Genomic DNA, 24,150 nt, shown 5'->3' on the forward strand with positions numbered 1-24,150 from the left:
TTACAGGCCTGACACAGACAACTGCCAACTGTCACCTTCACAACTGCAGCTAATTTAAAATCACCAGCTAACTTCACATGCATGTCTTTGCAAATGTAGAATATGGAACCTCACAGATTTGAAGCTGTGAGATGACAGTGTTGACCAGTGCACCCCTAAAATCTAAACTATTCAAAGTAATCGACAAGTTAACTTACTAGTAATAAATATGAAAACATGTATTTTATTATATAACAAATGTTGAATTGTTTGATGCTGTCATATTTAATTAAGACCCACTGCTGCACTTTATTCTGTTGGACACTAAAACAGTTGAAAACGGTGCTATCTTGTGGTGATCATTATGTATCGTAAAACATGTGTGACACATCAATCCAGAAGATGGAGCTACAATACTAAAGCAAAGTTGGTGTCAGCATACAGGATAACACAAACCAGAAACTATGAGATTGCTAAGATGTTTATACTGGCATGTTTGCATGGAAATGTCTAATCAGCATTTAGCCATCTTTGCCAGTTTCAATCTTCCGGATCTTTTTGTTGTGTTCTCAGATTCTATCAAGAATCTCACAGCATGTCAGCAAAAGTGAGATAAGACATGAGCAGCAGTTTCTATCATGGATGTGAACATGACAACAATGACAGTAGGTGGCATGATCAGTGGCATGATTACACACCAGATTGGTTTACACTCCATCATGACTCCAGCTTATATGCAGGCTGTTTGGTTACCTCAAAGACTAATAATTATTTTAAAAGGGTGAGATAATTAAGCATAAGCCCTGTTTTTAAAGGTCATTATTATTATTATTATTATTATTTTATTATTTTATTATTGTTGTTGTTGTTGTTACCATATAGATTATTTAATAATGATCTAAATTAAGTTCCTGTCTTACTGACTTAACCATAAAATGTTTTTTGTTTAAAAAAAAAAAAGATGCCAGAGACTTGTAGTGCTCCCTCCCATTCCACAGGGGGCGCTCCTTGCGAATGTAGAGTGTTAAGAAAAGGGGAAGGGTTGTGTTCTTCTTTTCAGTATTATGAATGGAAGTCTGTTCTTTGATTTTTAGCACTGAACTAGTTTTCGCCAACATTATCAACTGATAACGAGCTTAGCTGGGCTCGTGTAAATAAGTTCAAGATGTCTGCGAGCGCCGTGTACGTCTTGGATTTGAAGGGAAAGGTAAAGTAACAGTGGAGGGGCGATGCTAAGCTAAGGTTAGCCTAGCTAGCACATTCTTGCTTGACAGATTATAATGCGGCTCAGTCTGCAGCGAGCAGCTAGCGTATCTTCAACGGTTCACACTGCAATTTAGAGGGTTTACCTTGTAACGAAAGTCAGCAATTTTCAATTTATATGACAGGTGTCACCTGGAGTGATGTCAGGCGATAGCGTTGAATAAAAATGTAACCCGATGACTAACAGCCAGGGGACCAGCTGTTAGCAGCAGGGAGTTGTACACTGAATTTACAGCCCGGGGGCTTGTGATGATGCTTTGTGATTTACACGAACAGTCGGTTTTGAATCCGACTAAATCAATGGAAAAGTGGAAAAGACATAAAGGGCATGAAAAATTCCTAAGGTATCAGGTTTACCTGTATTTAGTTTCCACCCACGTCTCTGCTTTAGCCTTGCAGGTGTAATAATAACACGTGAATCCCTTTTAAATAAAAAAAAACTTTAAGTGTTTGGTGTGAAGGAGATTGCCTGCACATATGGAGATGTAAATATCTGTTGTTATGATGATATTGTTGCTATATACTGCCCTGGCTTTACATACATTCTGAGATACAGTGAATATACTCATGCCTTTTCTTTTCTTTTTTGGGCAGCAACGCATGTTTTGAGCTTTAATGTGAAAATACAGTGACTTACTGATATTAATGAAAGCTGCACATGTGCTGTTTTTCTCTTTCAGGTCTTGGTGTGCCGAAATTATCGGGGAGATGTGGATATGTCAGAGATTGAGCACTTCATGACCCTTCTGATGGACAAAGAGGAAGAGGGCACGCTATCACCAATTCTGGCTCATGGCGGCGTCCGTTTCATGTGGATCAAACACAATAATCTCTACTGTATCCTTATTAATCCTCAAAACACATCAACATTTACGGTGTGCACGTGTTGTACTTACTCTCTGTCCTGTAGTTACACTTCTTAACACACGCCACATCAGTGGTTGCAACATCCAAAAAAAATGCCAGCGTCTCCCTGGTTTTCTCTTTCTTGTACAAAATTGTTCAGGTATGATTTAATTATTCACCAGCTTTTAGTTAATAACAATAACACATGCATATACTTTTGCTACAAGTGCAACGTGTTTATTTGTGTTGTTTTAGGTTTTTTCAGAGTATTTCAAAGAATTAGAGGAGGAGAGCATTAGAGACAACTTTGTTATCATATATGAGCTCATGGATGAGCTGATGGACTTTGGCTATCCTCAGACCACTGACAGCAAAATTCTCCAAGAGTGAGTATCCTCTTAGCTGCTGTCTCACTGCAGGTAACATGAGGGTTCATAAGTGCTGGATTTTCAGGGTCATGGGTCCATTTTTATTCTTACACCAAAGAAACTCAAATGTGTAAAATAACATTTTAGTTATTCATAACTAAAACATATAAAGCAAAGTCATGGGGCTCCTAGCATACTGTAACAGTTATAAGAAGCAAATTACTGCCATCTAGTGGTGAAACTGCAGATCGCAACCATATGAATACCCTTGGGCTCACCCTTTAAATGTGTGTAGGAGAGGTTGTGGTGGCTACGAAAAAGTTCTTTAGAAACCATACAACATGGCAGACTCTCTAAACGTGAACCTAGTCTGTTTTCAATGAGGTATACAGAGCAGGTTGAGGTACTCATCCAAGACTGAAAACTTATTAATAGTCTTTCATTGATACCAGTATTGATTGATACCCCTGAATCCTACAATTGGGAGGGCTAACCAAAAGTTGAAATGTTGTGTAAAATGTAAACAAGATAGTAAAAAGTGATTTTTTTCAAATCTCATGAACCCAGATTTTATTCACAGGAAAATCTGGGTTCTTACCAAATGTTTAATCTGTGAAAATCTTAAGAAAAAAAAGGTTGAAATTAAAATTTTGAGTTTGATGATGTCAGACGAGCTCTGTGTTTTTATGATGTTCTTTTAATACCTGATCATGTAGCCGGTTAACCTCATTAGTTGCAAAATTTTCCTTCAGACGTTTATTTTTAGTGCCACTTAATTCCCACTCTTTTGTTGCCTTATCCCAACTTTATTTTTCGACTTATTGCTGCCATCAAATTCACTCAGAGCTAAACCTTTGGTGTGTTTTCTACGTTGTGTTGTGAATAAAATGTGGGTTTATGAGATTTGCAGATCGCTGCATTCTGGGGGTTTTATATTTTACACAGCATCCCAACTTTTAGAATTGGGCTTGTAATAAAAGACAAAATAATCTCCATGATATAATGCTGCACTTTACAGTGTAGGTCTGACATCTGTACAGCTGCAAAGTTAATCAAAAATAAAATGTTTTTGAAACCAGTTTATTTCAGTTTAAGAAGGCGGCTCTGGGTTTCAGTTCACCTGCTGACTGGCTCGTGTGTGGAGCCTTCCTCCCACAGTCCAAAAGACATAGGTTAGGTTGTTAACTTGTTAGGTTGTTAACTTGTTAGGTTAACTGGTGATTCTGAATTGGCTTTAAGGTGTCAATGTAAGTTTGAATGGTTGGATGTCTCTGTGATGGACTGGTGACCTGTCCAGATCATACCGCACGTCTCTGGAGCACTCAGAGAAAACATACACAGAATGCGCCCAGCTGAGCCTGAACCAGCGCTAATCGCTGGATCACTGTGCTGCCTGAATAAACGACAAGATTATTGGAAATTAGCTTTAGGGTGCTTTTTGAGCTAACCATACTAAGACAGCTGTTGCTGATAAACAACTGGGCCTCAAACACAATGAGTTCAACAAAGCCAGGCTATCTCTTCCTTATCTGGATTCACTTACCATAACATTAGCAATCGTGATAAGCAGTCATGTGAAGCCAGTTATCAACTTGCTCAGTAAGCCAGACTTTCCCCTATGTGTTGACATGAATCGGGCGTTATTGGAAGCATGTGACGAGAGGCTGAGGAATCTGTAACGGTAGATAAAACGTAACTATGGGAAAAATGCAAAGACGTTAAGCACATGATACAGACTGAAAGTAACACAGCTGCTGCAGACACGTCGGCAGGCTATTACAAAGCTAACTGAGCGAGAGCCGTGGGTGTGTGTGTGTGTGTGTGTGTGTGTGTGTGTGTGTGTGAGAGGAAAACCACTGTACAGTAGATTAGTATTAAAAGCACCGTGCGAATGTTAGAGCCCTTTAAGCGCTTTGGTCAAGATTTGCTTTATAAATAAAGTTGATCCTATTTGAAAGCTGGATGTTTGTCATTATGACGCAGGAGAATCTGGTGGATTATAATTGAGTATTTCCTTAAATTAATGTTTAACAGACAGTTTTATCCGTTCAGCTGCTGGCTGAGAACGAGCAGTGAATGAAATCAAAAATGAAATTCAAACATAGCCTTAGACCTACGTATGCCTACAAATGGGTATCAAGTTTTAGGATCATAGGGGGAAAAAAATCAAGGAATAAAATGGCATGTAAGGAAAAAAAAATACTTTTGATGCTCCTACTATACGTGCACAGAAATATAAGGGGTCTTTAAGGAATGCTGACGCTAATTTCCAGAGACCGGCTTGGTCAGTAGGTGAGGATTTCTCAGGTTGGTCTTTAATCTCAGACATAACCTGTTTTGGGGCAGGTTTGGTTCGCAGCACAAGTTACCCTGGCTACGTAACCTGTTAAGAAGTGATTGACCTTCGTAGTACAAAAAAACCAACAGCCCCGAAGTTTCCTGAATAAAAAAACACTGTAATCACTCAAACAATAAAGTGCATCTAATCTCAGTGGAAAAAACAGTAGATCTTAAACAGAGATCGTTTTACCTGCGGCTGAATGCAGCCAAATTCCTGTCATTTGTAATCATTACTGCTTTAACTGCTAATTTCCCGATGACATTTTCTCAGGTTTTCAATCAGTGCAAATCACTGTGCTAAAAAGCATATTTGATTGTTTTATTTATTTATGTCCGATTTTTACAGTTTGCGCTTTCCCTTGTGGTATTATCCCGTCATTTCTGCATACCTACAAGTCAAAAAGATCTTACTGTCATCACCATAAACGACTGTAAATGACCGTTTAGTCTTTCAAAAGTGAGTGATGTAGACGTGCAGCAAACCAACTCTGGATTTCCCCCACATGAGTACAGTAATAAGTCAGACAATCCTCCCTCATAAAATCAACAATCTCTGTTCTTCTTTGATGTTTTCTGGGAACTCGCCATCTCAGACAGTTAATTTCCCCTTTTCTCAGGTTTTTCTCCTGTTTACATTTTTTTGTCTCTCAGATACATAACTCAGGAGGGCCACAAGCTAGACACTGGAGCCCCGCGACCCCCCGCCACAGTCACCAACGCTGTCTCCTGGAGGTCAGAGGGTATCAAGTACAGGAAAAATGAGGTCTTCCTGGACGTCATTGAGTCAGTGAACCTCCTGGTAGGAACTTGTTTTAGAAGGCCCGAGTTGCATAAGGAATGCCGGTCAGAGTGTTTGTAAACTTCCTCTCCCGGTGCGTCACAGCGCATTCCGACTGTCCAGCTTGCTGTTTTGTGTGTACAGTCTTTGATCGCTAATATGTGCTTTCATCTGTTCCTCTTTACTCATTGACTGTCTTTCAGGTTAGTGCCAACGGCAATGTTCTCCGTAGCGAGATTGTTGGTTCCATAAAGATGCGCGTCTTCCTTTCTGGAATGCCCGAGCTACGGCTCGGACTGAACGACAAAGTTCTGTTTGAAAACACTGGACGTGAGTTGTTTCTTTGCTGCTAAGAAAAAAAAAGCATTGAAGCTTTCGAGCAATAAATGAATAGTTGATGTAATAATAGATGTAAAAATAACCAGATGACAGTGCTTTTCTGTCATTTAAGCACACATAGTTCTTGTATCTTTACCTAAGCGCTTTTATCTAACGTTCACACACGCTCACATTTTGATGGATGCATCGGAGGGAACTCGGGGTTCGGTATCTTGCACAAGGATACTTTGACACATTGACAGAAGGAACTGAGCCAAGCCACTGAGATTCTGATTGGTTGACAGCCTGCCGTACCATGTGGAAAATCGCATTTTATTTAGAACAACTATTTAGTCTGTGCCTGATTCGTGCTAATTTGGTTAATCGCGTTAAATCGCCTCTGATGCTTGTATTTGCAGGAGGGAAGAGTAAATCAGTAGAGCTGGAGGATGTCAAGTTTCACCAGTGTGTCCGTCTGTCTCGCTTTGAGAACGACCGCACCATCTCCTTCATTCCTCCCGACGGAGAGTTTGAGCTCATGTCCTACCGCCTCAACACTCACGTGAGTAATATGTGGCTGAACAAGTCGAGTAGTTAGAGTCCAAACCAGGGGAAGGCTCCGAAAGGGTCTGACACACCTGCAAACGGACATGCAGTGAACATACATACATAGTGCTGTAACAGTGAAAGAACTGGGCGTATATTAAAGGAATCCAGACAGATAATCTGATTGGAATGAAGACTGTGTACACGTGAACATGCGGATCTGCTTACTGCTTCAAATCAAATGAGGTCGTGCATAGAATTCACTACTGAAATCTGATCTCATCATTTAAGCTGAAGCCACTTGTGGAAATAATCAAATTACATTTACTCTTTAAAGCAGTGGTTCATAAACCGTGGGGCAGGCCCTACAGGTGGGCAGTAGAGCCACTGCAGGTGGAGCGTGGGTGACCAAGTAGTGAAACTAAATTTGAATGAAGAGATTTTTGATTCTATGTAAACTAAAAACTGTTACTGCTGATGCTGCTTTGTGACGATTATTGCACTGAAATTCAGCTTGATAGAAATTAAGGAGCATTTTCTGCATCTGAAGTGGAAGCTTTCCAGAAAATGTATGAGAACCTCTGCTATAAAGCCTCCTAATGTCACCTTAGTGAGTGTTTTTAATTACCAAGAAGATAAAGTGTTTGCTTGCTTCTTTTTGGGGGACAAAAAAAACCCATTTCAAAATGTTTTATGTTGGGCTTTTCCTTTCAAAATGGGCCTGTAGGGGGCAACTATGCAATTGGTCTGCTTATAGTTAAGTAAGTGTTGCTTTATTTTCCCATATACTTTATGTTATGCGAGTCTTTGCGTTTTTCTGTTATTTCTGGTTTGATTAAAATAGATATTTTAAGTAAAGTGAATTTGAACCAGAACTAATATAAAAAAACAGGTTAAAAATATTTTGAATAGAATTCCTTTGGGAGAAGGCTGTTTCGGGGTGGTAGCGACGGTGGGGGGTTTGTTGCAGAATTATTTGTATACAGAAATACGCCTGTATTCATGAGCCAGCAGCTTAGACTAGTACCTCATCTGTTCATCAATGTTTTTCTCTTTAAACAGTTTTATTCATTATCAAGAAAAGCATAAAACATAACAAAGCAAACAAAAAAGAAAGAAAGGAAAAAAAAAAGAAAAGAAAAAAAAAACCCAAAGGGAATATATTAAAGTCATTATATACCTGTACAAATACACATATGGGGTAAATACGCCTGTATTCATGAGCCAGCAGCTTAGACTAGTACCTCATCTGTTCATCAATGTTTGTGATAACCACAGAAGAAAACAGGTGAAACACAACCACACGGTTTAGTACTTGGTCTGTGGTTGTCACACATAGGCGTGTGTTATGAATAGTGTTTAACTGTGCTTTTTTTCTGAAGGGGAAAAAAACACTCTCAAAAAACAAAAAGAGAGCAGATAAGAGCTCAACCATCATCCTCTACTCTCAAAAAACGTTTAAAATGACAAACTTTTTTCGATGAAAGGAACTGATAAATTGCATTTGTTGAGTCAAATGGTAATCTATAGGCAGACTTACAATGTTCTGCCAGTTTGGACTCGGTTCATGGTTTCTATAAGTGTTTCACAACAGTTTTACCAGTAAGCGTGCCGGAAAGGAAGTGGTATAGTTGAGCAGAAGTCTTTCAGTTTTAGTTAACAAGGAGCTGCAGCGCGCAGAACTGAAATTGTTAATCTAAGAAGCAATTTTTCTTGGTTATATTACTCAGCTAAGCTTCTTAATACTTTTTAAATTGTCTGTATTTTATTTTATGCCTTTTAAGCCCTTTACTGTATACGTGTAAAAACTGTTTGAAGGATGGTTTCTTTTATACTTTGGTTTTTCCATATTATACCTGCTTCTATACCATAACATGTGCGTCAGATTAAGCACGAAGGCTGTCTGCGTGTGGACAAAAAATACAAACCTGTTCATTTTAAATCCAGATCTGTGCTTGCTGGGCATAGTTCATAAATAAAGATTATTTATATAGAGCCAAATCACAACAACAGTTGCCTCGAAAGCGCTTTATATCGTAAGGTACAAAAATACAAAGGAAACATTAAAGTTGATCAAACAAGATTAAAGTTCAGTCTCTTGTAACTTGATGATGTAACCGTCTATTTTAAAAGGATATACCAAGAAGCAGTTACATAATAACGCAGATTGCAAAGTCACTCCAAAGTTTTGAGCAATCTCTGTTTCTCCCTAATTTTCCTTTACAAGATTTCACACAATACAGCCGACACCACTGCAGCATGAGTATATGAGTATCTTTTGCTGGTTGCTGTAGAAACAAAATAAATGTACAAGCTAGTCTCAAAATGACTTATATTCGGTTGCTGTAGTAACACCTGCTGCCCTCTGGGTGGCGACTAAGTCATGTGTTATTTAAAGTGGTGCGTTCGACATTTGTGCACTTAAAATCGATGTGGTTTTTCTGTTTCAGGTGAAGCCCCTGATCTGGATTGAGTCTGTTATCGAGAAGCACTCTCACAGTCGGATTGAGTACATGATTAAGGTTGGAAGCTTTTTCAGTGGGTACATTTAGTTGCCCGCGTCATGTGTAGCTGAACTATTATTGCTGTCAGATTTAAAGAAAAATTTAAGTGGAGTTACAAATGATTGGAGCTCAGCCTGGCTTAAGCTTCTATATGTTCAGTCAGGCAAAGCATACAGCAATTATGATCAGGCTGCTTATGTACTGTATCATGTTGTCATGCGTGGTAACTCTGACTATTAAGGTTTTAAATGCGCATTAAATTAAGCCCTGTTTTAATACCCTGTTTAGGCAGAGCAGCGTGTTAGACTTGACCTGCTTGTTTTGGTTCTTAGGCAAAGAGTCAGTTCAAGAGGCGTTCCACAGCCAACAACGTAGAGATTCACATTCCCGTGCCAACGGACGCTGACTCACCCAAATTCAAGACCACAGTGGGCAGTGTGAAGTGGGTGCCTGAGAACAGTGAGATCGTCTGGTCAATCAAGTCTTTCCCTGTGAGCAGAAACTGTGACTCACGAGCTTCATACATACGGTTGCAGAAATTGTGTAATATTACCCTAGGCTTTTGGATGGTAGTTTGCTTATGTTATAAAGCTACACAATTCTGGTTTTTATTGTTAATAAAAACATGCAGATTGTAATTATACTTCTCTAAAACAACGCGGAGCAGCTGTGGGCCTTTATACAATCTGGTTTTCCTTTTACAAGCTGAAACACAGTAGATTTATAGTTTGTTTTCGTCTTTTATTAAAGAGCTTGTGTTGCAACTTCTCACAGGGTGGAAAGGAGTATTTGATGCGAGCCCACTTCGGCCTCCCGAGCGTAGAGGCTGAAGATAAGGAGGGGAAACCACCAATCAGTGTCAAGTTTGAGATCCCATACTTCACTACCTCAGGCATCCAGGTATGATCTCCGTCGAGCGGCGGTTTCTCAAATAACTTGTCAACCCTAAGCAAACAACAAGCTGTTAAACAAAAAACAAACACTGTCTCTGTTCATACAGTAAAAATGTATTCATCATCCCTTTGTGACATACTGTCTGTAAGCATGCTGAACTAAATGCTGCTTATTTACACCTGCGGTTTTGATTATTATTTTGGGTTTAGAATTCTTGGTATGTAGCAACATCACACAGCTGTCCCCGTTTCCACAGCTGGAATTCAAACAATCCATGTTGGTCCTGTTTTTAGCCAGAGGGGGCAGTAAGGGAGCACTGCTAAACAGTCAGCTTCCCTGTGTGGTTAAGAAATTTCTAGCATTGAGCCAACCAGACGGCAACTGCTCATCAAGTTGAACTTGGCCCTCTGCTTTTCTGTTAATAACAATGATATAAAATGTCAGTCTTGTTAGCAGGTGAGTAGATTCATTGGATTTTGATTGCCTTTGACCTGAAACTGAGACAGAAGCTAATGTTTAGGCTTCATTTCTGCTCCATGTTTAAATGAAATCTCTTGCTCGCCGCAGACTTACACACATGCACTCTGCTCATACTGTATAATCACAGTTGTCCTGTGATTATATGTGTAGCGTTTTCCCATGTCTTGATGTGAGGAAACAATGGCGACTTGACAAACTTCATTTGAAAATATCATATTATGGCCTCCAATGAAAATAACAGTGTTTCCGCAGGTACATTCGCACAATTATACCTCAGTTTTACACCAGCCACAGGTAATTTAGCGTTGTACTTTTTATCTAAAGCAAGAGCTCCTGAAATATCCTTAGGGATACTCTTAGGGGTCAGATGTTTAAACTTGACATTGTAAAAGCTGTTTTTTAAAGAATGTTGGGCCAGACATCAATGCCACTGCCTAACTGTCTTAGGAAAAGAAAACACACACACACATTTTGCTTATTTTATGCTGTTTTCAGGTTGTTTGTCAGGCTGTCCGTTTCTCTTTCCTCAACATTTCATTATGACTGTCATTCTGTACATTAGTCATTGGCATATACAGTGGTCCCTCACTATAACGCGGTTTCGCCTTTTTACAGCACATTGTTTTCTGCGTCCTGATTGGCTGTAGACTATTGTCAATCAATCTCGTGCCATGTCTCCTATACAGTACAGAATGCGTTCAGCTTGTCAAATTTACATAAATCTGCGATCGCTAGCAGTGAGACTCTGAAGTGCTGCACTGTATGTTTGTAAGTTTTCTCCCAACTAACACAACAATGTCGATGAAACATTTTGCACCATCAAAGACGCCTGCGGTAGCTGCGGAAGGTAGAAGTTACCGTATATTTCAGACCATAAGGCGCACCGGATTATAAGGCGCATTAAGCGAAACAAAACAGATAAGTCAAACGTTACTCAACTCATTCTTCTTGCTTCCTTTACTTCCGTACCATTGATTCATTAATGTTGAATTCTCTCGCAGCTGCTTTATTCCCATGTTCTGAAAACAGGGTTTGATCTTTGGTTTCATTCTATAGTACTGGGCTTATTTTTCTACGAAGGTTTGAACTCCCGCGATAAACAAGGTACCACTGTATCACGAAGAGAGCATAAAGATCTAAACTGTCACCGGGTTAAAAACCGGTTTTGAATGTATTTATTTAACAGCAGGTCAGATAAAACCAATAACACAACATCAGACAATGTACCATCCATCCATCCATCCATTCGCTTCCGCTTATCCTTTTCAGGGTCTGGTTGTTCTTAGCCGTCACTTGAGGTGACTTTTAAATGAGCTGAAGGCAGCTAATAACACCTGTTCACTAATATTCAGTTTTAACATGAATATTGAACTCACCCAGTGAGGGTGGGGTATGTCCATGTAGGATCTGAGAACTGAAGGCGGAAATGTATATATATTTTTTTACGGTTATCGAAACTTAATGTATTACAAATCTGAAGTGTGGGACAATGATGGAAGGAAAGCACGTGTGAAGCGTGTGAACATCCATACCTGAACTCATCTGCTGCCACTGCTGCACCAGAACCAGCTCTGGCAGCCAAACACAAACACACTTACTCACTCTGGCTTGATTCCTTCACAGACATCAGTACATGTCTGGACACTTCACACATGCGCTCCTTCACGTGAACCTGAAATCATCTGAACGTGTCTGTTTCATCGCTTTTACAGTCTTGTGTGGGGAAGGGCATGGCGAATCTCTTGTAGGTATATTAAGGAAGTAATATACCTACGACGGTTACATAATTAACCCTGCGTGTGTCTTTTGTTACACGTAAGTCAAGGACATGCTGTCACAAAAGCTGTAGCGTCAGTTATAACTCAAAGCATTGACGCGTATGTAAACGTCCTTCTTCAGAAAATACTTTAAAACCACAAGTGTAGTCTTACTAATAAGCTGTGTCATCAACTTATAGTTGACTCTTTGAGACTGCTGGAGACTCCTCTCTCTGCTGCTAACACAATTTCAATTACGTCTGAACTTTTATTACTGTTTTCTCTGTGGCTCCCATTAAAAGAGCTAAAAGGTCATATTTTCCAGCGTCTCCACATTTCCTATGGTTCTCGATAAAACTTTATTAAATTCTACGGATATTATGCAGCCCACTCGGAAACGAGACGCTGAACTTAATTGAAATGCATGATAGTTGTAATTGGGTTGCTTTTTGGCAGTATAAGAATGCTTGACGTTTTCTGTGGCAATTAGGTAGCCGAAAGAAATAATCCCCCATTCGTTCCTTCCTTTAAATTACTGTTTGCTCATAAACGAACAGATGCTGGTATAAGAGCAAATGTATGAATTAGTGCAGTAACACAGGCGGCTTTGCACAGTGATGGGATGAAGTGTTTTTCCTACATTAAAAACTGACATCATCTGTAAGATGGTAATTAATTATTTAAAACACACACACAAACAACATTTAAACTGTGATGTTTAGTACGATATTTGTAGTTGCAGTTTGTATATTCTTTGTTTCGGTGGAATAGCGCATCAGTGTAGGAGATGAATCCTCTTTTTTGTGGTTTTCTTCAAACACTGGTGACCTTCGGTGACTGAAACACACTCAGAAAAAAAGTGTTTTCTCATCACTTTAATCTGTACACACCCTGCAGAAGTGAAATTGTGCCTAGTGATGAGAATAAAGTGGTCCATATCCACCGCCTCTTATTTTCTTTACATTTGTTTATTGCATTTAAAGTCAGACGGAGGAGCTGGAGCATGTCGTGGTCTCGATCGCTAGTGCGGAGAGAGTGGAGCGGGAGATTAATCCAGGATCTGTGGGGAGTAAAGCGATATGACGGACTGTTGTGGTGCACAGAGTGCTCAAAGATGTGGCTGAACTGATCAGTTTATGTTTCTAACTTCACGTATGGCCACAAGTTTGAGTAATGACCAAAAGAATGAGATCGCAAACACAAACAGCAGAAATGAGGTTCCTCTGTAGTGTGTGCTCACGCTTGGAGATGGAGCGAGAAACTTTGATAACTGGGAGAGAGTGTGAGTCAAACACTGATCATCCACATTGAAAGGAGCCAGTTAAGGTGGTCCAGTCATCTGCTTGGTATGCCATCTGGAGGCCTCTGAGTTGAAGTATTAGGGGCTTCCCTAACTGCTAGGAGACCGCATGACATGCTGGAGAGATTATGTCTCTCTGGGTGGCTGGGGAGAGTTGGCTCTGCTTAGATAGCTGGATCCAGATAAGTGGCAGACATTGGAGCGATGGGGTGGATGTTGGATGTTGCAAGTATAATCCTGGAATTAAAAAGATCGTGCTGATGGTGATCAGTAAACTTTTAATTGCAGGGCAGTATTCAGTTTTTCTTTTTTTGCAAAACCTGCAAAGGCATCTGAGATGTTCGTTTTACATAATTGTGTTCGCAAAACTATGTAGCGCTAAACCACAACTCAAAAAACGTGATTATCTATGAAACTCCACCGTGAACAAATGTCAAGATCGTTTTTTTCTTTCTCGGCTTAATTTGTAACTTCCTGGAAGGAAGCCACCTGAAAAGGTTTGAATCTGAAAGCCACAAAGCACCCCAGGGATTTTTACACCTAACGTACTTCAGCTGAGTGCTGCAGGTTGCACATTGAGCTTCAACCGATTCATTAAGTTTGCCTGCAAGGTGGGGCTGCTTGCAGCGTTTTATCAGACTGTTCAGATGATCACTCAAAAAACATTTTGTACTTTACACTTTGGTTGATTTGTAATATTGAGAGAAAAAGGAAGTTGTAGTCGAATTTGAGAAGTTATAAAGACTTGTTTTAAATTTAGTAATGCAATGAACTGCTCTGCACATGTTTAGAACATATAAACAAAGTGTTAGAATCAGTGATTGAAAGGTCTTCAAAGTACAGAGCTTTGATTGGGAGACCAGAAGCTTGAGAAACGTCCCCACGTTTGCATTGACACCGTGGTGCACCCACTATTTTAGAGGGAACCTATTAAGAGCCATATTCCCATCAAACTCTTGTTTCAAGCCTGTAACCTTTCCCTTATTACAGGGCAACGGCAGACTGGGTCTCAGACCCAAATGCTGCCAGTAACGCCACTCTCTACGTGTGAGAAGAGGCCGTGAATCTTAATTAGACACATGTAAATATCAAAGCATGAGAAAGTTCCTCTTAACTCTACCACTAAGTGTAGGGAAGCGCACATGTGAAGTGTGTGTGATGCACGTAACTCCACCTTATAAACTTAACTAGAAAATGGAGCAACCCCACACTTTGGCTGAGTGGCAGTGAGAGCAGAGCTGCTGTAATATTTTCAAATTGTGCTTCTTTAGGTGAAGTCGAAGGAACCCAAACATGCTGGCAGATGGTTTCTGAGCCATAACTTCTACCAAAAGCCTGATAAGTGCAGACCACACATGCAGTCTGTACTTACCAAACTAGATACAACAAACATCCTCCTTTCCCCTTCTCATCTTACAAGCCATAATGATATTTTGCGGAGGATGGCTTTTGGTGCCGTTTTGCTGACTGCGTACCCACGGTCAGGCCGACTGCATGTTTGGCTGCAGCGTTCGAGGAGAAGTGCTGTGCCGGCAGACTCGGTGATCCCACGTCTATGCGCTTGTCGTCATGTCTCTGGTGACCACGGCGCTCTCTCGCTCTGACCTCACTGTGTACTGGAAGGTAATAACAAGGCGGCCGGTACCGAGGCCTCACCAGAGCCCTGCCACCACTTGACCCGCAAATTCCTGCGCCGTATATCCGGCTCCTAGCTGGGAACTGGCATGATAGAGACATGACATGGTGACGTCTCCCAGAGCGGGGGTCATGTCAGCTTCAAGATGGCTTTGCGCCTCATCCCTGCAAATTATGACACCGCATATTGTTTTTTTTGTGTGTTAGATGTGCCAATTACACAGTATTTACCATGTAATTACCATGAAATTCTGCTTGCATTGTGGTATGTTGTTGTGATATTATTCAGATAAGTGAAGTGAACTATTTCAGCATTTAAAAAAACTTTTACACACACACTGTGCCAGTGTCATTTCCCACACCTGTCCAGGGAAAAAAACATGTGTGCAATCAAAGATGGACATATAGTGAAGACGAAGTGATATTTTTAGCCTCTCTTCTCGAAAATCAACTCTGTGGTAACACTGGGTTGGTGAAATATCAGTTAATGACTTGTGAAAGTTGTATCTCAATAGTGCTGATGTGGAATTTTTTTCCCCCTTTTTTTTTCTCTTTTTTTTTTGCTCCCAGGACTTACAAAAATACAGTTATGTAAATTATTTTTGTGTCTCCCTTGAAAGCTGTTCTGTAGTCGCTTCCCTCTTCTCTGTGTGACTCATACTACAGCTTCCTCATCAACAACAAAACTTTTACTACAACTCACAGCTCACCACGGCCTTAAAAGCATATCTCTCGACTGCTGAGCGCTTATCAACCTGCTGCTTAGAGAGGCAACGGGTGCTTGGTAACTTGCTATTATGCAGAAAGCAGTTGGAGAAAATGCCAATTATCGTTGTGGGTAAAACATTTTTAAAAAAAATGCATTCAATAAAAGAATTATACATGTATATGTTTTATATATATATGTTTCTGAAACCTTTAGGTTTGCCATTAAACTCTTAAATATGCTTCTTCAAGAAGCCCAGTGAGCAACAAAGTAGTGCAGCTGTTATGAGAAATAACTGTTTATTTCTCAAGATTCGAGAAATAAACATACGTTGCAGTTTTATAAAAACAGCAAATGGAACAATAAGTGCATGTTGGGTGGAAATAAAACCACATCTTTAGAATAGGGCGGTGTGGTGGTGCAGCGGTTAGCACTTAGAATTGAACTGACACTGGGTGTGAACTCGAGTGTGAATGAGTGTCTTTCTCTCAGGGTCGGTCTCCTGCGACCGGCAACCTGTCCAGGGTGCACCTCGGTTAGAAATCAAGCAGGCAGTTTACGTTGTTTTGTCTTTTTTTTTTTCTTCTTTTCAATGCACTCACTTCCTCTGGGTGCTATCATTCTTTGTAGAGTTCACAGGCTTGTATCTTAGGTGAAGTGTCAGCTGTCAGTTTCCTGTAGGTGTGATTTTTGTTTTGTTTTGTAGCTTGTCCTTACCAGGTTCATACTGGGATGGTAGCCATAGTTAGATTATAGTTAGATGCCCGAGTGCAGGTTAGATGATAAACGTAAAAGTATTTTTTTAATATCTCAAATAATTTTATGAGGAAATGATTCATTGAATATACTCTAGAATAGTACATTACTCTAGAACTTTAACACCGTATTATTGACCCCTCTGTGTGTGTGTGTGCGCGTGCATTTGTGTCTATATATATATATATATATATATATATATATATATATATATATATATATATATATATATATATATAAAATATTTTTTATTTTTATTTTTTTATAATTTCAACCATATTTATATCAGCTGCTTTTTCTTTTTTCTTCCTCATAGGTGCGTTACCTCAAGATCATTGAGAAGAGTGGATATCAGGCCCTGCCGTGGGTGCGCTACATCACCCAAAACGGAGGTAGGTCACTTCACACTGGTGCTGTTATGAGATACTGAGTGCCCATATGTGCAGGTATTATGCAACAGTTAGGCAATGCAGTGCAATGTGGTGGGAACTGACCTTGCACCCATGCAGTTCTATGAAAAGGGGATACGCTGTAGTACACGAGGCAATGTGGCAACGTCCTGCAAAATGTGAGAAAGTGAACTTTCTTTGTCGAGCTTCCCCGATCTTCACACTGAGATTACCAAGGTTGCACATGTTGGTCTTTTTGCTAATGTTGCCAGTAATTGCTAAACATCCTCATCTCATTTCCTCCATATTCCATTCATTCTGGGTGGAAAGCATCAGCTGCCTCCACTTGATTTCTCTCAGATTCCCCCTTCTTTTTTTTTTTTTCCCCATTTGATTAAGTCCTGTTCATTTCCTTCCCAGATTACCAGCTCCGGACTCAGTAGGCAGCGCCTCAGCCGGCAGTGGGCAGGTGGAAGTCAGACGGGGTGGAGTCGAGCCGCTAATGTGCTATCAATGGCAGGTGGCAGTCGTAACAGCGGAGGATTGCCAGTATCTCCTTTTAGTTTAGTTTTGTATTTGTTGATGTTACATTTGTTTATGATCAATGCAAATCTTAGACGGAGCCTTCAGATAGGCAAGGTTCGAAATTGATTGTTTCACTTCAGTGTGGCTCCCGATACGAAGGTCAAGTATAGCAGGAGGAGTGTTTACATCACCCGATGCAGCGAAGAGTCGTGCACAATCTATCACAGTGGGTCAGATTTGTTAAAAAAACAACCAAGTGTTACATTTCCAATTTAACGTTACTGTAATCAGCTACACACAGGTCAACATCCCACTCGGTCAGCCTGAAAAGTTTTTTGTATGAAGCTGCTTTGTTCTGCCACAATTCCTTTTTGTTGACGATGTGTATATATTTTATTATATGTTAACGATCAGTGTTATTAGTTGAAACAAACTGTAAATTGAAAACAAACATGTTTTGTATCATCTTCTCCATGTGATGCCATTGATACGTGCCAGAGTGTTGATTTCCTGCTTTGCTGTTGTGCTGTTAGTTGGTCAGTTTGACTCCCTCCCCCCCCCCAAAAAATTAAATGCGGTAAGGTTCGGTTGCATGGTAAACAATTAGAAATCCCTACGTCCCACCCCAGCAGCTGTTTTTCTTTCCTCTGTCTGTACCTACACGCTTTTAAACCATTAAATGTCTATTTAGAGAAAAATGTTCCATGGTGTGCTTGCGTCATTTTGTATATATCATCACAGCGAGCTGTCGTAGTGTCACATGCAAACACCTGTCGTGCAGAGTAGTGAGGATTGCTGAATTGAGGGAAAACTTTGGCGAGGGGGTTTCCTGTATCAGACCTGTGGTTGTAGCTAACTCTGGATGGTTCTTTCCACCCTGGTCCTGTAGATCTTTTCAAACAGTGCGCCTCTTAATACCCCTGCCGCCATGATATCATAGGCAACTCTGTGCAAGCACTCCGTAAACAAGCAGGAGAGCTGGAAAGGATGTGACTCAAACTGTGGTCAGCGATCGCAGACATGCTCAGGAGAAATGTAGAATGGACCGGCACAGACTACTTATTGTTCACGCCAAGCCAAGCTGCAGTGGTGTGGCATGAGGTCACTGCTTAAGTTTGTCTTGTAAGGGGACTGTGATACTCCTAATTCATGTGAGTCACTCTGAGCAGGTGCTGAGGGTTGCAGTGACCACATTACCTGCAACATGGCCAGACTTGATTTTATCATTTAGATTCCAGTTGTCTTTATTTTTCTTTCGAGGCACCTGTTTTTGAGAAACACCTACGCAGCAGGTGTTCACAGTCTGGGAACAAACCTGAATCATTATCCACCGACAGAAATGTTTTTTTAACTTTCATTTTTTTTGAGAAATTATCAAGATGAAGTTTAATGTTCACCCGTGTGAACTATAAATACAAGCTTATCTCCAGCGCTCTGTTTTTTTCCATCCTCCAGACGTTTAGTTGCAAGAACACAAGATAACATCTTATATGTTAAAATGCATCTCGACTTTGAGCTTTGTTTTCTATATGCAACACCCTTATATTTGTCTGATATACATCTTTATTTAGAACGGCAGGTATGTTACTGGTAATTACACCTTCTCAGATCAGATAAATTTTATCTTCCCTATCTCCACCTCTGTCTAGAGTTGTTTCACAACTGCGTTCTACAGATTTTTCCATGATGGTCTGTTTATTCGTTCCGGAATTATTTCAGATCTTACTTTCTTAATAATTTAAGCACCTCTTAGTCCAGGTCATGACATCTCTGCAGCACAGCCGTTGGTAAAATACACTCACGGTTGACTCTCACTCACTGGGGAACAGTTTCTGCGATACTTGGCAGTGCATGTGAAAGTAGCGTTTGGCACATGATGAGAAGGGCACATTCATTAGGCAAATTCAGCCTGAGACGAGTCAGAAGGGAGTCCTGACATAACCTCATGTTGCAAGATTGCTTGCAGAAGGTTTGGTTGCTGCAAAAAATAAAAAAATAAGCATACCCTCACATGTTCACAAATATTTAATGCAAACATGCACTCTTCTCTAAGTTTGACCGCAGAGTTATAAAAATATGTTCCTCAAACTCAAAGCTTCCTCATTTATGTTTAAAAATGTGTCACTTCAGGGAATTCTGAAAAAGCAAATTTGTAGAAAGTGGAATATTGAGACTCAGTACATGCATGTAAAATGTTAAAAATAAATAATTCACAAATAAAAAAAAGACAAGAAAACTCAGAGGTGTCAAACAAGCTGCCAAGTGGTAGATTATAACTGATTGTGCAGCTTGCAAACTCATAAATACTTCTAATTGTTTAATACAATGCATCGCTGTCACTGGCGTGGTGATGGCAGGCAAGTGAATGACAATTAAACTGCTAGTTTATTTAGTACAAAAGTCATCTGTCAGGGTGTGTTGCGGTATTGTGGATTAATTGTAATCTGCAAACTGTAATACATGTAGCGGGGCGTCAAACGTAAGGCCCGGGGGCCAGAAATGGCCCTACAGAGACTTCATTCTGGTCCATTACACAGAAAAAAGAAAATGTTGAGGGCATACTTTTTGGAGTTTTACTTTCAGAAAAGTTCCTGTTTTTTCACTACCAACAAACGCAATTCAGGGTTTTTTTTTTATATTATTATTATTATTTTGTTTCGTTTTGTTTTTTGCAATTGATCATCAGTTTTTTGTGTTGTTTAAAAAGGACATTTTCTTTTAAAGTTAACAAAAACGTTCTGCTTTATAGTTACAGGAAAGTCTGGGAAATTAGCTACCAGAAGTTTTTCCACAATTTTCCACATTTATTTTTTTACAATTTAAGTTTTGCTGACAGATTTCTAGTCAGATTTAGTATTTTTCACTATGTAGAAACACTGAGACATGCTTTTATTTTGAAAGATCCTAGGAATTAAATGTGTAAAAGTCTTGACACCGGCTTCATTTTTTGACACTGAAAGGTGAAAAATTTGAAGGTGTTTCTTTTTATTATTATGTAGATCTTGTTTAGAATTGTATTATTTTATTTTATAGACAGCTGTGGCCAGCCCAAATGACTACAGGCCTGTTGCACTTACGCCTGTAGTGATGAAGTGCTTTGAGAGACTGGTCTGTCAGCACATCAGGGCCGGTCTGCCTCCCACTCTGGACCCCCACCAATTTGCCTACAGGACAAATCGTTCCACCGAGGACGCCATCACCATAGCACTCCACACTGCGCTGAGTCACCTGGAGCACCGGAAGCTATGTGAGAATGCTCTTTCTGGACTTCAGCTCAGCATTCAATCATATCATCCCGGAGATCCTGGTCCAGAAACTGTCTCACCTGGGACTCTCCACCCCCATCTGCCTCTGGATCAAGGACTTCCTGACAAATAGACCACAGTCTGTCAGACTCGGCCCCCACCGGTCCAGCACCATCACACTCAGCACCGGGTCTCCACAAGGATGTGTTTTGAGTCCCCTCCTGTTTACGCTCTACACATCCGACTGCTCCCCTACCCATCTCTCAAACACCATCATAAAGTTCGCGGATGACACCACAGTGGTTGGACTCATCTCAAGGGGGGATGAGTCGGACTACAGAGATGAGGTCAACAGACTGACTGAGTGGTGTTCAGTTAACAACCTCCAACTGAACACCACGAAAACTAAAGAACTTATCTTGGACTTCAGGAAGGGCAGAGCAGACCCGGCCCCACTTTACATTCACGGGAGCTGTGTGGAGAGGGTACACTCCATGAGGTTTCTGGGCGTGCAGATATCTGATGACCTCTCCTGGACTGCAAATACTACAGCGGTGGTTAAAAAGGCCCAGCAGCGTCTCCACTTTCTGAGAGTGCTCAGGAGGAACAACCTGGAGGAGAGGCTGCTGGTGACATTTTACAGAGCCACCATAGAGAGCATCCTAACGTACGGCATAACAACATGGTATGCAGGGTGCTCAGCTGCAGACAGGAAAGTACTGCAGAGGGTCATCAACACAGCCCAGAAGATCACTGGCTGCTCTCTGCCCAGCCTGGAGGTCACTGCAAACTCTCGGTACCTCAGCAGAGCTGGCAATATCATCAAGGACCACTCTCACCCCAGCAACCAACTGTTTGAACTATTACCGTCAGGCCGACGGTACAGGTCACATAAAACCAGGACAAACAGATTCAGGGATAGCTTCTTTCCCAGAGCTATCACCGTAGTAAATAAGCACAAAAACAATTGAACCTATTCCATACCGTCACTGTCATTATATTATGCTGCTATTCATACTGTCATTATATTAATGCTGCTATCCTGTATATATTGTACATACTATTGTTTGAGTACTTACGATTGTTTTTTTTGTACTTTTTATATTTTACATTTATATTTATTATTGAAACTTGCACCAAGGGAGTGGCACTCCAATTTCGTTGTACTCTGTACAATGACAATAAAGGCTATTCTATTCTATTTGCAGCAGTTTTAGTCTGACTCGCTGAGGTCAAATTGGGCATTATGTAGCACAAGAGCTAAACTGAGTGAGCCGGTTCATAGGAGAATCTAATCACAACTTCTATATACAAATGCTAATTAATGCAAATATCACAAATGCTGAATTACTGAATTAATGCCAATCACGCAGCAGTATCAGAACGGGGAAGATTTAAGGTGATTTAAGTGAATCATGGTTGTTGGTGTCAGACAGACTGATATGAGTTTTTCAGGTAAGTATTTATAAACCCGCTGAGAGAAAAAAGATAAAGAAAGAAAAATACATTTTAAAAATAAAGTTTATGTAAAAAGTGTTTATATTTACAGATTAAGCTGGTTTCCATCACTCTTAAGGATGATTTACACTGCGCTCATGAAGGCTTCATCACAAACACATTAGTGAGCACATGTAAGAGATCATAAGTGATGGCAGATGTTTATTTCTGGTACTTTATTTGGTAGATCTAAACCATTTCAAAACATTTATTAAAACAAGAGCAGTCCAAGACTGCATGTTTCCAACAAGGTTTACAGTGGCCTCTGGACAAGATCTCTGGATCCAGATTTGTTTGTGATGTTTTCTTGAGTACATGTATGTATATGTGAAGATATGACATGACAAATCATCCAGCCTTAATGTTGCATCATAAAAAAAAAATTCCAGGATCGTCTCCAGAAGTTAATCACTTCAAAGTTGGGACTTTAATCACCTGGTGTAAATGTGTCATACAAATCCTGCTAACAAACAGACAAACTAAACCCAGCAAAACTCTGCATGATCTTTAACTTCTTTCATCATATCTGACTTTGATACTTTGGATAATGAGATTTTACTTGAACAGGTGAATAAATGTTCACCTGTTATTTAAATAAGGGCATTTTTAAAACTCTGGGACTAAACCACATAAATGAAGCCTTGCTATAATAGCATAATTAGAACAACATGTGATTGAAATAAAACTTCACCTTTCCCCTCAAGTGTTTTTTGGTTGCCATGCCAGCGTCACACTATTGACACTGATTTTATGGCAAATACCCTACTGCTACATGCAATGGAAAATAACTATGGTTACTCAAGAGTGATGAAGCAACAGGTAGAGGTCTGACAGCGTGGCAGTGTCAACTTCAAACACAGGTGTGCCACGAGGAAACACGTGTTTATCCACACACGGAAGCCCGGTGCCTGGCAACCGAGGGAAACCCTCTCGTGTCACTTGAGCACTCTGATCCTCGCGTGACGTCAAAACGAGGACAATCCTTTCTCAGGCATGCAAAGTGTCCCAGTAACCACCAGTAAAGTCTCTCACCTTCAGTTATAAAATACAAAGGGATGATTAGTCAGTGTGAGACAGTAAATGGAGAAAAGGTATTTCACTACAGGAATTTGAGGGACACCCTGCCACACAAACCAGAAATAGTTTGTTACGCTAGATGAAAACCTCCTGGAGCTAGGTGTGTGGTCCACACTGGCTTTACAGCGTATTCCTCCAGCCTAGGAAAGTTTCCATCCTCTGTGTGGACCTTAGAACAATATTATTTTAAAGAGCATATAGCTGAGTGTTCAACCTACTGGCCTTGACATGCTGCTGCAATCTTTGAGTCTGCAGCCCACACATCATTAGAGGATAGAGATGCATTAGCTCGGTGGAGTATGTGACTCTAAATCACATAAACTCATCAGGGCTTGCACACTGGGTCAGTCACTTATAATGTCACTGGGTCAAAGTGTAGCTCTCGCTGCTATATTTACGTCCCTCTAAAACCCTCATGTAGCAAGTCTTCTGCTTTGTCTTTGCCTTGGAAACTGACTCATCAAGAGTTAAGACCAAAGTCTGATTATCAGTCAGAACAGCGGAGCACGTACAATCTTACTCATTTCACAATACACACACACACACCGTATTATTATAGACTCCTAGAGCAATGTTTCTCAACCCGCAGGTCAGATTCCTTCCGGAAGTCCCATGATACATAAGAAGAGTCAGCAAACGATTAGAAGGATATGAAAGAGAAAACTTTTGCACAAAACCTTTGTTTTTTCTACATTTATGATCAACTAAAAATGTTACTTTCTGTTTCTCTCAAATCCAAGTACGACCACACCTCTGATACACACAAAGCAAGTGGAACAGCTCATCATAATAATGTAGCCTTCCAGTGACCCTCTAGCAATGCCGTAAAACTAGAAAGGAAACTAGAAACAAAATGACTGTCACGCTGATCTATCTATCTTTTCGATTCAATTCAATTCAGTTCAATACGGTTCATATTATGACGATTCACAACAACAGTCACCTCA

The 24,150-nt window shown here is 40.3% G+C and overlaps 1 protein-coding gene across 1 annotated transcript; it reads left to right on the forward strand.

Moving 5' to 3' along the window:
* Positions 1 to 978: 978 nt before the first annotated feature.
* ap1m1 (adaptor related protein complex 1 subunit mu 1) lies at positions 979 to 18,084 on the forward strand. Its single transcript, XM_026150077.1, has 12 exons — positions 979 to 1,186; positions 1,923 to 2,079; positions 2,181 to 2,248; positions 2,344 to 2,474; positions 5,448 to 5,595; positions 5,778 to 5,904; positions 6,312 to 6,454; positions 8,889 to 8,960; positions 9,275 to 9,433; positions 9,717 to 9,842; positions 16,787 to 16,862; positions 17,280 to 18,084. The coding sequence occupies exons 1-12, from the start codon at positions 1,145 to 1,147 to the stop codon at positions 17,300 to 17,302; spliced, it is 1,272 nt and encodes a 423-aa protein (XP_026005862.1). The 5' UTR covers positions 979 to 1,144; the 3' UTR covers positions 17,303 to 18,084.
* The last annotated feature ends 6,066 nt before the right edge of the window (positions 18,085 to 24,150 follow it).

Source organism: Astatotilapia calliptera, chromosome 18, assembly GCF_900246225.1.
Source record: "Astatotilapia calliptera chromosome 18, fAstCal1.2, whole genome shotgun sequence".
In the NCBI taxonomy this organism is placed as follows: Eukaryota; Metazoa; Chordata; class Actinopteri; order Cichliformes; family Cichlidae; genus Astatotilapia; species Astatotilapia calliptera.

Coding starts and splice junctions, on each gene's coding strand:
- ap1m1 (XM_026150077.1), top strand. CDS start 1,145: ATGTCTGCGAGCGCCGTGTACGTCTTGGATTTGAAGGGAAAG. Junction 2,475..5,447: donor GACAGCAAAATTCTCCAAGA/GTGAGTATCCTC, acceptor TTTGTCTCTCAG/ATACATAACTCAGGAGGGCC. Junction 5,596..5,777: donor TTGAGTCAGTGAACCTCCTG/GTAGGAACTTGT, acceptor ACTGTCTTTCAG/GTTAGTGCCAACGGCAATGT.